Source organism: Bipolaris maydis (assembly GCF_028858645.1).
Source record: "Bipolaris maydis strain C4 unplaced genomic scaffold PSV08scaffold_16, whole genome shotgun sequence".
In the NCBI taxonomy this organism is placed as follows: domain Eukaryota; kingdom Fungi; phylum Ascomycota; class Dothideomycetes; order Pleosporales; family Pleosporaceae; genus Bipolaris; species Bipolaris maydis.
The window spans coordinates 964,408-978,913 of NW_027093872.1; the positions used below are offsets into that span (position 1 = coordinate 964,408).

General features: G+C 54.0%; 3 protein-coding genes across 3 annotated transcripts; 2 read left to right on the forward strand and 1 right to left on the reverse strand.

The window, feature by feature from the left end:
• Positions 1 to 360: 360 nt before the first annotated feature.
• On the reverse strand, positions 361 to 5,637 carry PSV08DRAFT_405557 (VPS9 domain protein). Its single transcript, XM_014223717.2, has 5 exons — positions 5,337 to 5,637; positions 3,473 to 5,282; positions 3,260 to 3,290; positions 2,117 to 2,952; positions 361 to 2,064 (listed from the first exon to the last, which is right to left on the reverse strand). Exons 1-5 carry the CDS (start codon positions 5,618 to 5,620, stop codon positions 382 to 384), a joined length of 4,644 nt encoding a protein of 1,547 aa, XP_014079192.2. The 5' UTR covers positions 5,621 to 5,637; the 3' UTR covers positions 361 to 381.
• Positions 5,638 to 6,191: 554 nt separating this feature from the next.
• PSV08DRAFT_382103 (Alpha/Beta hydrolase protein) lies at positions 6,192 to 8,332 on the forward strand (the record flags this gene model as incomplete). The annotated part of the gene is made up of 1 exon (XM_014223718.2): positions 6,192 to 8,332. The coding sequence occupies one exon, from the start codon at positions 6,192 to 6,194 to the stop codon at positions 8,085 to 8,087; it is 1,896 nt and encodes a 631-aa protein (XP_014079193.2). The 3' UTR covers positions 8,088 to 8,332.
• Positions 8,333 to 10,619: 2,287 nt separating this feature from the next.
• Positions 10,620 to 13,445, forward strand: PSV08DRAFT_19016 (uncharacterized protein). The gene is made up of 2 exons (XM_014223719.2): positions 10,620 to 12,446; positions 12,506 to 13,445. Exons 1-2 carry the CDS (start codon positions 10,650 to 10,652, stop codon positions 13,319 to 13,321), a joined length of 2,613 nt encoding a protein of 870 aa, XP_014079194.1. The 5' UTR covers positions 10,620 to 10,649; the 3' UTR covers positions 13,322 to 13,445.
• The last annotated feature ends 1,061 nt before the right edge of the window (positions 13,446 to 14,506 follow it).

The window sequence follows — 14,506 nt, forward strand, 5'->3', positions numbered from 1 at the left end:
AGACAATAAAAAAACTGCGCCCCATGCCTAAAATCGACACCTTGGATCCAAATCAACGCCAATGACAACGCCTCAGAGACATATCTGTGCCCAATAACGTCCTCAATACCCTCCCAATCAAAGACAACAACAACCCCGTGTGTCTCCTCTTTTATACCCCATGAGCCCTCACATGATTTCGTATATTCCCAGCCCAAGAACCACAAAACCCAAGAGAGAGTGTGTGTGAGTGAGTGAGTGAGTGTGTCATCATCATCTATCCATCCATCCGTCATCCCATCCCATCCCTTACCCACTACACGTATTCTTACACCCCACCCAGTCCGCTCCCACAATACTACCAACACCACCACTACCATGACATACAACTGGCCAGGCACTCTACTCCCTTCCGCCTCCCATACGCTCAATATTCGACATCAACCGGCTCTTGCCCCCACTGCCGCTACGGCTCAACCCAGGTGTGCTCTGGTACTTGAGCCCACCAGGTGCCCGTAGCCCAGATGGCTTGCCCACATTGCTGCTGCTGTTGCTGCCGCCGCTGCTTCCACTACGCTCGTGCATGCCGCTTCCAGGACGCCCGCCTCCAAGAGCAGACCCTGGTCGTGCTGGGCCCCCAGCGAGGAACCCCGTGTTGCGCATAGCCTGTTGCTGTGGCGCCGCTTGCTGATAACTGCTGCCTGTCGTCTGCTGAGGCGCCGCCTGTGCTTGTTGCTGACCTGCAGCCCGTGACTCTGGCTTCATCTGCGACCGACGCAAGTCTTCTTGTTGTAGTTCCTCCATCTTTTCGCCGCACATGGACAACATCTGTTCAGCTGCCGCCACCAGCTCCCCCTTTTCGATCCGCTCCGCCTCCAGGTCTTCCACAAGAGCGTCGTGTGATTTGCGCAGCGACTTGAGCTCAGACTGCAGCCCTGCAAGCTTGGCCTTGAGGTTCTCAATCTCGGCTCTCTGCGCCTCCACCATCTGAGCATCCTCTGCATTTCGTGCGGGCCTTGACCCTGACACCCCTTGGTTCTCATCGCCGTCCTGTTGACTAGTAGCAGCCTTGCTTAAAGTGTCGCCGCGCTTCTTCTCCGCCTCTTCAACTTGCCGTTCAAGACCGACAATCTGCAGCTTAAGCTCTTTGCACCGCTCATCCGCCTTTCTCTGATAGTTGTCCTTGAGCGCCTTGATCTTCTTCTCGTGCTTGGCCTTGTAAGCTGTATGGAGATCACGTGCAACTTCGTTAACCTTGTCGGCAATGGCGGCCTGGCATTCGAGTTCAGAGTAGATCTTCTTGTCACCTGCCTCATCATTGCTGATAAACGTAGTCATATCAACGTTTTTACTTTCGGCTTCAATCACCTTGGTCTCCAACTCAGCCGATCGGCTTTCGGCTTCTTCAGCACGCTTCTCAGCTTCGGCCAATCTGGCAAACAGTTCTTCGCGTTCGGCATCATTGCGAGCCATCTCAGATTGGACGTCCTGTAATAGCCTTTGAACCTCTTCGCCTTTTGATTTCCAGTCCACCATCTGTGTCTCCGCATACTCGCGGGCAGAGCGCTCCTCGCGTACAGTTTCTTGAGCTTCTCCCACACGGCGCTCAGCATCTGAGATAGCCCTAGAGAGTGCCTCGATCTCAGCTTCTTTTCCTGACAAGCTGGCAGTAAGAGAAGATATTTGAGACTGGAACTGAGACTTGACAGACTCCAGCTCTCTGATGGTAACTGTTGGGAGGGATCGGGGTGTTGGTGGTGGAGGAAGCTCAAAGTCCAAGAGATTGAGCATTTGGCGACTTTGGTTTGGTGTAGCAGGCACATTTGGTCCGCCCTTGGCAGGCGATCGTTGACTCTGATAATAGGACCGTAGTGTTGGTTCTTTGCTGGACTTGCTGGGCGATGTCTGCCCCCGACCAGACGAGCTGTTGCGGGATGACGAAAAAGACTCAATTTGAGCAGTAAAGTCCAACAGCAAATTCGTGGTGTCATTGTCTTTGTATGTACGACGTGGTGTGGGGCTGGGGGTTTTATCGCTACGACGAACAGTTGAAGGTGTCATTTGGGCGCGAGGGCGTGGTGTAGCCTGTAGTGTTGTCAGTGCTGCGACTTCGTGGTGACCTTTGCCGTGTACATACATCTAGCGCGTCATCCTTCACTGGACTCTTTCTGAGAGCCGCAAATTTGGTCATGTCTATTCCCGGCATCTCGGAAAAGGTGCTGAAGCAGGTGTCATCAATATCCAACGACGTGGCCTCTGGACCATCCGGGTGCATATCTGTGTTGTCCAAGACTGAGTCGAGCTCAGCTTCAGCATTGTGGTAACTTTGCCTCTTAACGCTCCCTGTATTTTCCTTGTGTGTCTCCATGAAGTTCATAGCTGCCGTCAGGCCTTCATTGTCGCGCAACACACGTGCCTTGAGGGGAGAAGAAGCCGGTCGTTTCGAGGGAGTAACGGATATTTCAGGGACTTGATCTGCCAATGACAGCTTACGCTGGCTTGTTTCGGGCGATGATGCGTGCACCGATTTGGAGGGCGATCGGCTTTTGCGAGAGACGCTGCTCAACGGTGATCCAGACCATTCTGTAGTAGCTTCTCTGACGGGAGAAACATTCGTCTTGGGACTTGCGGTGCTGCTCTTAAGCCCCGCGTCTTCAAAGTCGTCCATCAGGTTTTTCACAGGCGATGTCTTCATGGGACTTGTTCGCTCTTTAAGGACGGATTTCTTGTCTGGTGAGACCTTGAATGCGGATTGGGGCACGTTGGCATCCAAGTCGACCAGCGACTTGACAGGCGTGTACACCGCATCTGGTGCAACGTTTTCCCGGTCGTCAATGTCAATGTGCGCGACAAAGGGCGACGAAGGCGTGTCATGGAAAGCCATGTCAATGTCGTCGTCAATGACAATCGAGTCGGAGTGGGTGTTGTATTTCTCTGGCGAGAGAGGCGGCATTGGTTCTTCCATTTGTACGACTAGAGATTGTCAAGCCTGTGGGTGGTTAGTGCAACAGTGCGGAAAGCGCATGGGAATGCTGCTCCTGTGTTGTGATAACTTGTTTACACGTCCGTGCGCACTGTTGCCCCTTCCCAACTTAGCAGTAACCCCCGGTTTGGCCGACGGAGACATTTTGCCAACGCGTAGTACGCATGCCTTGGTGATTGGTCCTGTGAAGAAGCAACGCAAATCAAAACACCACTCCCATTTCACAAGGAAAAATAGTAGTAGGACTCTCATTCAAATGGTCTCACTGCTGACACAGCAAATTTGCGTATACCCTACATTCCCTGCCATAATGGCGGGGTCGACATGTCTATAAGTGAATTTGTCAAGAATCTTGTGGCTAGATATGTGGTACGAACACCGGCAGAAAATCAATCAATTGTTAATTGCCGTTCTCATCGCGCCAGCCAGTCGCTGATATTCCTTCAAAAGCTCGTCAATCTCCTTCAACTTGAAATCCTGTGCATCTTTTGCTTCGAGAAAACGTTTTACTGGTGGTGGTGTCTTTTTCAGTTGATCTAGTGCAGCGATCGCCTTTGCTCCTTTTTCATCTGGCTGTGGCATTTCCGCCGTTGATGTTCGACTGAGTGGCTCAGGCGAGGGGCATGTTTTTGGTGCTTCCTGGCTTGAGGAAGAGAGAATAGGTGTGGTGCTACTGCTCACAGCACGTGCGAAGCGGGGTAGCACGTTCATACTAGAGAAACGATTCAGAGGGTTGAAGTTGTTACCCATGTTGCGAAGGGAGTCGACAGCAGAAACGTTGTTCGATGGAGGAGGGTCTGTTTTGACTGCTGCAGGTGATGGGGCCTTTTCTTCTGCATTTGGCGCAGATGTAAAAGTGACACGTCGTCCGCTATTGCTGCCACCTGACTTAGTGGAATCGACACTGCGGTCTCTAATCTGTCTTTTGCCAGCAAAGAGATCGGCCATCTTTGCATCCAGCCCTCTACCACTAGCATTATCCAATGGCTCTTCACTTTGAACCGAACTTGCAGCACTGACGCTCAGAATATCATCGTAGGATTCCGCACGAGTGGGGGAATTGACCAGTTTCCTGGCATCTTCTAGCGTCTTGGGCAGTGCCGGCTGTTCTTGCATGGGGCTGTTGGGGTTCTTTTCTCTGAGACCACCAAAGAAAAATTTGAAGCTTGTATCTAGTGTGGTATTGATTCTTCCAAGGGCCTGATCGGCCGAGTCTAGGATTGAATCTCGTACCGCGTCCGAGGCGGCTTCTATCTTGTTGGTCTGCGTTTGGATGAGATTACTCAGGCGACGTTGGGCCTTTGTAGTTGTAGGGCTTGATGGCTCTTTGGGTATGGCTTTGGCAGTTGGAGTGGCGGGTGTCTGGATGAGATCTGGGGCATCTGATAGACCCAACGACATGGGGGTTATCTCTGACTTTGGCGTTGCGGGTCTTGAATCTAGTTTTGCGGAAACGGCCTCTTCGGACCGTAATGATGAAAGATCAACAGTCTCCAGAAACGAGATGGCTGCCTCTAGGTTGACCAAGCAGTAGGCAGTTTCACCATCCATGCGGCTCGATGCGCGGAAGCGGTGGATAAAGTTCAGATCACTAATGACGTTCAAGTGAACAGGGGGCATAGTAATGAGTGCGTAGATAAGGGTGGGGAGAATTTCGTCTGCAGACGATGTGGCAGGGAAAATTTTAGACAATGCTTCAACAATCGACTTGTGTGTAGCAGTAAGATGTTGTACTTTTCCGAGGGGATACTTTTCGTCGTTCATCTTGAGCAAGTCTTGCCGTGCCGCTGACAGGTACTCTCGAATCTCGGGCTCCTTCTCCTTTGCTTTCTGGCGCTCTTCCTCTGTCAATTCCTCTCCAGTCATGAGCAATTCTTGCAGACCAATTCCCACCAGTGAGAGAGCTGCTGTTCTCGATCTGAGCTTCTGATCTCTTTCCTCGTCGTCAGTGCTCCTGTGCCGCCATATCCTATCGTATACCTTCTCACAAACTGCTCGCTCAACAGCCTCCTCGAGGGCCAGTCGTTTGACCTCGAGCGCCTTTCGAGCTTTTTTGCGATCAGCCATCTCGGAGGCACTGAGCATCTGCTGTTCCCCTGATTGATCGCTTCCTTTCCGTATGGAACCTGGTCTGCTCGATGGAGCAATGCCTTTCTTCGAGTCTGCGACAAATGATTCACTTGTGATTCGGGCGGATAGGGTTGCTATGTGTGTGTTGATTTTGGAGGAGGCGCGGCCGTAGAAGTCCTGGAAGAGGTCGCCGAGGGCGTCGGCGGACAGTGGGGTGGGATGGATCTTTGCAGTCAGGGATTCGAGAAATCTACAGATGCGTCAGAAGGCCATTGGGGCAGTATACATGAACGTAGCCACGTACCGCTCTGTCAAGCTGCGAATCTCTATGGGCAGCTCCTCGAATGTATCTGGTGCCTTTTGCGCTTCCCCATGCTCCTCGTCATCCTCGCCCTTTTCAGCAAACACGTCGCCCTCTGTGTTTTCATCCTCCTCTGGCAGTACGGAAGCCTTGAGCGGATCGAGCATGTCTGACGCGTGTGGGCCTTGCAGTGTACTCGCTCGGCTTCGTGATAGCGGGCTTTTGGAGGCAGGCTCAAGCCGAGTAAAAGAACGCGAGGGATGGAGGTTTCTGGGGCGGTCGGTCATGATGACGGTGGTTTGATAAGATGTCTCAGGGTATTCTGGGTGTGTCGTGTGCGTGCATCGAAGGGAAAGACGCTGAAACCTGTGTCGAGTACATACGCTCACGTCATGCGGCGGCACTTCCGAGAGCACCGAGCGGCGGTTTGGTCTTGATACAACGCAACGACTTCAATATGCAAAATGACGGGCAATGGCTTGAGTGGCTGTGGGGTGTCGGGCTAGCGAGCGTGCTTGGTGTTGGCTGACGGGCTGGCGTGTGAAGCTATGTGCTATCGACATGCTACTAGGACTAGTATAGCACTACCAGCCCAGCATCGAGCTCGTTATCGATGGCCATGGAAGCTCCGCGCCCCGCACAGGACGAGAGCTCCGCACGTGCAAGTGGCTGCGGGTGGCGGCCACCAGCGCGTCTGGGGTCAAGTGAACCACGGATCGTCATAGATGGGTGTGTCTGTTATGTATGTAGTACATGTGCATATCTACATGGTGCCGCTCCTTGCCTGAAGCTGCTACGCGTCTCCTCCTGCTTCCCCTTACTAGTGGACGACATTCTTGACGACTGCCTGCCTACGCCATGCGACAACGACCGCTGTGTGCCTCGGCATCGCGCATCGCCGCCTCGTTCCTGCTTTCGTTCCTCGCCGCGTGCATCAGTAGCGCCGCTGAGGTACCCATCCTGCTGCCGCCGCCTATCCCTCCTAGTACCCACAGCGGTGACAAGGAGTTCTCGCTGCGGCATATTTTTCACCATGGCACATACAAGTACCCAGATCTGCACAGGCGGCTCGATGTGCCTGAGCAGGCGGCAGTATGGATGGCCGCCGATGCACATTCGACCGACCGCGAGCCAGTGCCACGGTTGCGCGTCAAGTCCGAGGCCATGACGATACAGCGACTAGCAGATAGGAGCAAAGAGACTATTGACGGCATCCTTGAATGGGGCAGGAAGACTGGAAGGGCTGTGCAGCTTGCAGAGGAAGACTGGACCATGGACGAGATTGCGGGCCCGAATGTGACGGATAGAGAGACGGTCCTCAGCTTCGCGCGCATGGCCTCCAACGCCTACATACTCGAGCCCAACACCGGGGAATGGGAAGACGTTGGCGGGGGGTTCAACTACACGGAAGACTTTGGCTGGGAGTCGGACGGCCTGCGAGGTCACATCTTCGCTGACACGGAGAACTCGACTGTCGTCATTGGCCTCAAAGGCACCTCGCCCGCCATGTTTGACGGTTCTGAGACGACGACCAACGACAAGATCAACGATAATTTGTTCTTTAGCTGCTGCTGCGGCCAAGGCGGGCAGTACCTGTGGCGCCAAGTGTGCGACTGCCAAACCTCTGCGTATACGTGCAACTCGACATGCCTTGTCAGTGCCCTGCGGGAGAAGAACCGCTACTACTATGCGGCCCAGGACTTGTACCACAACGTTACGGCGCTGTATCCCCGTGCCGAGATCTGGATGGCGGGCCATTCTCTGGGCGGTGCCGTGTCTTCGTTCCTGTCTCTGACGTTCGGGCATCCAGCCGTGACGTTTGAGGCGGTGCCAGAGGCCATGCCAGCCTCGCGCCTAGGCCTCCCAGTACCACCGGGCCATCAGATTGGGTCGCTGCAGCAGCGGAAGTACACGGGAGGGTTTCACTTTGGACACACGGCAGACCCGATATATATGGGCACGTGCAATTCGGCCACGAGTGCGTGCACAATCGGTGGATATGCCCTGCAGAGCGTGTGCCATACCGGACACAAGTGCGTGTACGACACGGTCAGAGACTTTGGGTGGCGCGTGGGCATTGGCACACACAAGATTGTCGAGGTGATCCGAGATGTGATTCTCAAATACGACACGCCGCCAAAGTGCGAGGCATATGTCGACTGCACCGACTGCTTTATGTGGGAGTACTTTGAGAGCAACGGCACCGAGCCAACAACGACGAGCTCGAAACCTACAGCAACACGGACGTCAAGCCGAACCACTCGGACCAGAACAGAGACGTGCAAAACGCCGGGGTGGTGGGGATGCCTGGATGAATCGACGACAAAGCAGCCACATAGAAAGACGACGGTTACAACAACAGTCACGACAACAACGTGCAAGACGCCAGGGTGGTTTGGATGCAAGGATGAGGTGACAAAGACAAAGACCATGACGTACACGACGACGGCAGCGCCCGTGCCCTCTGTGACTACGACTTGGTCTGCACCTACTTCAACATCGTCGTGCAAGTATCCCGGCTGGTTTGGCGATTGTCTTGATGGCGATGATGCACCTACCAAGACACAGCACAAGCCCAAGCCCAAGAAGTCCAAGTTCAAGCCAACGCAGACGTCGGCTTGGACGCCAGCACCTACCGCAACCAGCACATCATGTACTTCCGAGGGCTTCTTTGGATTCATTTGTTACGACAAGTCTACAAAGCACAGGACACGCACGTCGACAGAAGCGACAAGGGAGAGGATGGAGATGTAGCGGTGTGGGTGGATGTTTGAAGGCAAGGCAGGGTAGGGTAGGGTAGAGCAGAGCAAAGGGGGGGGCGGCGGTTGAGACTAGCGGATGAATGCTTTTGTTGTTGGGTGACTTGTTGTGCTGTCGAGACGGGAAGGGGGGATGATGATATCCTGGCGTTTTTGTTTTATTTTTCATGGGGGGGAAAGGAGTAGAGCGTCTTGTTTTGTTTTTTGCTCTTTCCTTTGCTGTCTGTGGGGGGTGGGGGGAAGGAGCAAAGGCGCAATTGCATTCGGCATGATTTGCGTCTTTTTCCCGATGGCAATGAGGCATGGCAATGAAGAATGGCATGACAGGCTATGCATGCATGCATGTATGTGTGTAGGATGTAGAGTATACACTACTACTACTACTACTACTACTACTACTACTAGTGCACTAGATGTGGAATGCCTTGGATGCATGCTGTGTGGCGCTTGCTCAGCTTGCAAGGTGCAGAGGAGCCGTGTTTGGGGAGGGTGGCACAGGGACAGGCACAGGAGAGGGAGAGGTGGTGGACGTGGGTTGGGCTCAGCTTCTGCCGACTCTAGTTCAGCCGATAGCCGCTGTTCTGATGCAAAACAAGGCAGGGAGGCAGGGCAGAGAGGTGTTGAGCAAGTCACGCGCATCTCGAGTCGGTGGCACAGTGCGAGTGGGCGTCGTCGTCGTGACTGGCAATATCTCTCAGACTCCACCCGGGTGCAGGTCAGGGCGGCCTTGGATGTTGATTTTTATCATGTCGTCACTGCTTGGTATCTCTCGGACTTTATTTTTCCTCCTGCCCTACCGTCGCAAGCGGGCTACGCACACGAGCCGGGCAGTCGGGGCAGGAGGGCCTGGAGAAGGGCCCTGTGCATGCAAGTACTAGATACACGAGTACTTGTGTACTAGGTCCGTATGTAGTGTACATATGCACTGTCGAGGTGCAGGCCGGCCTGGGTGCTTGCTTTGGGGGGGCCTGGGGGGCAGGGCGAGGATGTGCAGCAGATGAGAGCGGGCCGAAGAGCAGCAGTGGTGGCGGCAGGGGTGGGTGGGGGAGGGGGGGAGGGGAGGGGGGAGGAGGAGGGAGGGGGCATTTTGGATTGGCGGGTGACGTTCCCTGCGTGACGAACTGGCGGTCTGGCGGCGGGCAGGCGAGGCAAGAGAGGGAGAGATGGGCGGACGAGGCAAATACTCGAGGTCTGGGCCGCGACAATCACGGTTTCCGGCGAACCATGATGCCCTCACCGCGAGCCTCCCTCTCCCCACCTACCCTTTTCGACATGCTCTAGCACTCTCTGCCCTCCAACGCCTGCACCCACACGCCGCTCTGCTGGCCGATCGCCATGACCCAAAGCCTCTGTCGGGCATGGGTGCCGCCGTCTCGCTGTGCTCATCATCATCATCATCATCACTAAGTACTGCCGCCTGTGCTGCTTGCTCGACAAGACTGTGAGAGATGGCTGGCGCCTTTGCTGTCGTCGCCGGGTCACCTGCCCCGACTTGTCGTCGCCGTCGTCGCCGTCTCGTCGCTGTCACTGCACACGCACACGCACACGCACGCGCGCACATGCTACTTACGCACACACGCCCTCGCCCGCCCTCTCTCCCTCACCCACGCACATACGCACGGCCGGCGTGATGCGCGGAGGCGTCGAGCGGGTGCAAGGAGCGTCTCGCAGCCGTTGGCATGGCTGTCGGCGCTAGAATGTCCAATGTCGCAATGGACAGGGGCGGCAGGGCGGCTTTAGCTTGCGATGGTCGGGCCCAGCGCAGGCGAGCTAGCCCCCTCGCTGTGCCTTGGAAACTGGCTCTTTTCCTCGATGCCCCATAAGATGCTCGATCGCCGATACATCTGTATCTCCCTCTGCTCTTGCTCTGCGTCTCCTCCCATCTCTCCGCCCTCTGCCCAGCGTCCTGCCACTGCCACGCTCCGCCGGCCTTTTTTCCGCTCTGCTCGGCCTTTTTTGTTTTTCGGCTACAGCTGCCCCTCAGCCCTGTCCTCCGCCAGTCACGGGACCACGCTCGCCTCGCTCTCCCACGTCCCTCTGCGCGTTCAGGACAAAGGTCCCTGCATCCGGCCCACGCCCGCCAACTTTTTGTGCCTCGCCGCCAATCGCCACTGCGTCACCAACAACCCCGTCGTCCCTGGCCCGCTGTCAACCGCCACCACCCTGCTGCACTGCTCCCAAAAAAGGCCCTTCTTATAACGGTTGCATCGCAAACCGTTCTCCGAGTACAGAGGCCTGTGCCTGCCCCTCCCGACCGTGTCTGTGTGCCTGTCTGTGTGTGTGTGTGCGCGCGTGCTGCCAAATCACTTTGCCTCACTTGGCCCCCCCTTGCCTACGTCATAACGGCAATCCCCACCCTATCCACACCTACCTCTTCAGCCACACGCACACACACTGCCGCTCAACACGCCCATTCCGACTACTACTTGCTGTTTGGCCCTAACCCCCTCCCCTAATTTCATGCCCCTTCGTTCTTCCTCTCCGCCCTCGAGTTGCTTCGTTTCTTTTCCTTCCCACGTTCACGTCTCGTTCTGACGCGTGCGCACGGTCGCACGCCATGTCCACACCTGTCCTGTCGCCACGCCCGCGCGGTCCCTCACACTCACATACATCTTCTCGCCCCCGCGGCTCGGGATCGACACCAATGACCAGGCCAACAAACCCAATGCACTCGTCCAACACCCTCCCGCCGCTAACCCCTCGCATGAATGGCATCGCAAAGACGCCCAGCCATGTCGCCTCACATAAGCCAAGGGAGCCATCCACACCTTCACCAAACTACTTTGGCCTTGCCGTCAGCAATACCGACCACTTCTCCTCGAGCGCTGCACAGCACATCCGTGGTAACTGGAGTCCGCCTAATTCCAATGTACGCTCCACAGCCGCTGCCTCTCCAAGGATCATACCTGTCGAACAAAACCCCGAGTTTGAACAGTTTAAGAAGCAGTCGGAAAACAGCCGCACATTTGCACTTGGCAGCTTTGATTTTGCATCGCCCGGCCTGAAAGCTGCATCCAACAACTCCTTCTTCGCCAACTTCGACTCCTCGCAGCTATCGTCTTCACAGTCAATGCCTCCGCTCGAGCGAACAGACAACAAGAGCGATACAAGCGACGACCAGGATTTATCGCCCAAGCCACGCTCGCCCAAGCGCATGCTATCCGAAGAATCCTCTCTATTTCCCGACCGACCGCGACGAAATTCGCCCGCTAGTTTCGACGGCCCTGGGCGCTCAGATGCTGTGGCACAGTTTGCTGAACCGCGCGTGCCACGGCCATCACTGCCCTACAATCAATCATACATCTCACACCTTTCAAAGTCGAGCCGCTCCGAGACACTACCTGCAACTTTTGAGGAAGGATCTAGCACGGATGGCCCTACTATGACGACCCCCCAACACGTTGTCAACATATTACAAGCATCAGCCGAAGAAGTACTTCTCCTCGATCTCCGTGTTTCGACGCAATACGCAAAATCTCGCATCACAGGCGCCCTAAGTTTATGTATCCCCACGACCTTGCTCAAGCGTGCATCTTTCAATGTCCAAAAACTTGCTGAAACATTCAAACAAGACGACCAAAAGGAGCGTTTCGAACGGTGGAGAAGCTGCAAGCATATCATTGTCTACGATGCCAATTCCTCGCAGCTCAAGGATGCAACGGCGTGCGTCAATACTCTCAAAAAGTTCACCACCGAGGGATGGTCGGGCGGTACGTTCATCATTCGTGGGGGATTTCAGGAATTCTCGGCAAGGTTCCCGTCTTGGATCACGTCTCAGGGCTCGGGAAGTCCAACGTCTGGAACGGCCGCTCTCAGCCTCAACTCTGATCTGCCGGCTGTCGCACCTGTTATTGGCGGCTGCCCCATGCCTGCAACACAGAACGCAGCAAATCCTTTCTTTGGCAACATTCGGCAAAATATGGATTTGATCGGCGGTGTCGGGCAAATGCCCGTGAAGCTGCCTGCAGGCATGACCCAGTCAGTTCAAGAGGATCTCCCTAGGTGGCTGCAAGCAGCCTCGAAACCCCAAGACAAGGGCAAGATCGTTGCCGAGCGTTTTCTGCAGATTGAAAAGCGCGAACAGAAGCGCATGCAAAAGGCCCTGTCTGGCCAAGTCGTCTACGATGCGCCCTCGTCCTCGGGCGCCAGTCCGTCTGAACACATACAAATTGCGGGAATCGAGAAGGGATCCAAGAACCGCTACAACAACATCTGGCCATATGAACACACACGCGTCAAGCTTGAGGGTGTCGCCGAGGGAAGCTGTGACTATGTCAATGCCAACCACGTCCAAGCCGCATATTCCAATAAGCGTTATATTGCAACGCAGGGTCCTATTCCGGCTACCTTCAAAGTAAGTGGTTTGCTGACACGAGTGCATGCTACCAGAAAGTTGACTAATTGTTTGTTCAGGACTTTTGGAACGTGGTATGGCAGCAAGACGTTCGCGTCATTGTTATGCTTACCGCCGAGCAAGAAGGCGGACAGGTCAAGGCTCACAACTACTGGTCCGAGAAGCAATACGGGTCGTTGCATCTCAAAAGTCTTGGCGAACGCAAGGCATCTCTAGAGCCGTCCAAGATCCACCGTCACAGGGAGCAGTCCAGACCGCCAATCGGCCAGCGCCGGTCAACCAACCCGCCCAGGCTTGCCAACTTCACTGCGGAAGCAACCGCCGCACCCACCAGTCAGGAGCAGCCGTACGTCACTGTTCGCAAATTCACGCTCTCAAACGATGACGAGCCGTTTGCGCGCATGCGTGAGATTACTCAGCTTCAATATTCTCACTGGCCCGATTTTGGTGCACCAGCCCATCCCGCCCATCTTTTGGGTTTGGTTGAGCAAACAGATGCTGTCGTGCGCTCCGTCAACGGAGGCTCACCTTCACAGCCCGACCCGCCTAACACACGCCCTATCCTTGTACACTGCTCTGCCGGATGTGGACGTACCGGCACATTCTGCACCGTAGACTCGGTCCTGGACATGCTTAAGCGGCAACGACAAGCTCGCCATACAAGGCAGACCAACAACAATTCCAACAACAAAACATCCGAAAAGGAAGTAAAAGACGACGAATGGGTCAACAACGAAGACATTGACCTGATTGCCAAGACAGTGGAAGATTTTCGCCTCCAGCGTCTCAGCATGGTGCAGAGTTTGCGACAGTTTGTGCTCTGCTATGAGAGCGTCATGGAGTGGCTTGTGGAGCAACACCCCAAGTCTGCGTAGAGCGCGACAACACCAATCGTGGCCTGGTATGACGGGCAAGACGATTGTTTACCCACAATTACGACATGGACATGAGAATACGAATTTGAAATTTGGTGATGAGGGAGCAATGGGCGGCGCATGCAATCTTCTTGTTCATCTGGGTCGTGGCAAAGGCAAAGCTCATTGGGAGGCGTTTTTTCTCTCGTCTTGTCTTGTCTACTCTTCTCTCTTCGCGTTCTTTCTTGTATCGGTGCATTACCATTGCATTACTCGGTTAAACAAGGGGACTTTAGCATTTTTTGGGTGCATGGGAAATCGGTGTACGAGGAGTTTGTTACTCTTTTTTTTCCTTCTTCCAGCTTGGACTGTTCAAACTTGGGGTTTGTGTTATCCAATAGGGTTGTGGGAAATGGGAACTTTCTTCTTCTTCTTCTTCTTCTTCTTCTTCTGGCATATACCATTTTTATCAGTGTGTCATTACTCTAGATAGATTAATCCTAACCAATCGTATCCTCTATTACTATGGTCCGTACAATACTAGATTTACAATCCCCAATCTCTTTCATTTTTGCTTGGGTTGTCAAAGAACCATCAACCTTGACTCTTTTGCTGGAGCAAATCTATTATTAACCCCAAGTGCAAACTTCAAAAGAAGAACACTTGAGCAAAGAAAGAGGAAGAAGTGAAAGAGAAACACGTGAAACGGTTTCGTAGTTTTTGGAAGCTTCGAAAGAAAGAAAAAAATAGATCAAGATCAGATAAAAAAAACTTGTCATTCTTTTCGCCTAGTCTTTGTTTCTCTTGTCATTCTTTTTTGTTTGTCCGGTGTAGTACTACCATACTTCTTCTTGGCCGCGACAAGCGACTACTAACCAAGTCCAAACGTCATACATGTATCACGTTTTGTTTCAATCATGTAGCGCCCCTTCCCCCCCCCCCCCCTTCTTCCGATGAGATTGTGCATCGGACAATTTAGAAAAAAAAAAGCCCCCGGGGCATTGTGTTTCCTTGTTTTTGTCCCATGTGCATACATTCCTGCCGTGTAGATCATTTCCACATCGATTAGATTTTCCTATCCATTTTTTTTCTTAAATACGTAGGGATAGATTAGATACATTACAATACTTACTTGGCTGTCTAAGGAAAAAATGTATCAGCAGAGGTGGGATGGGTACTTTAAAGATTATTGATTGCTACGTCATG

Coding starts and splice junctions, on each gene's coding strand:
- PSV08DRAFT_19016 (XM_014223719.2), top strand. CDS start 10,650: ATGTCCACACCTGTCCTGTCGCCACGCCCGCGCGGTCCCTCACACTCA. Junction 12,447..12,505: donor CTATTCCGGCTACCTTCAAA/GTAAGTGGTTTG, acceptor TTGTTTGTTCAG/GACTTTTGGAACGTGGTATG.
- PSV08DRAFT_405557 (XM_014223717.2), bottom strand. CDS start 5,620: ATGACCGACCGCCCCAGAAACCTCCATCCCTCGCGTTCTTTTACTCGG. Junction 2,953..3,259: donor CCGCCATTATGGCAGGGAAT/GTAGGGTATACG, acceptor GACAATCTCTAG/TCGTACAAATGGAAGAACCA. Junction 2,065..2,116: donor TGAAGGATGACGCGCTAGAT/GTATGTACACGG, acceptor ACAACACTACAG/GCTACACCACGCCCTCGCGC.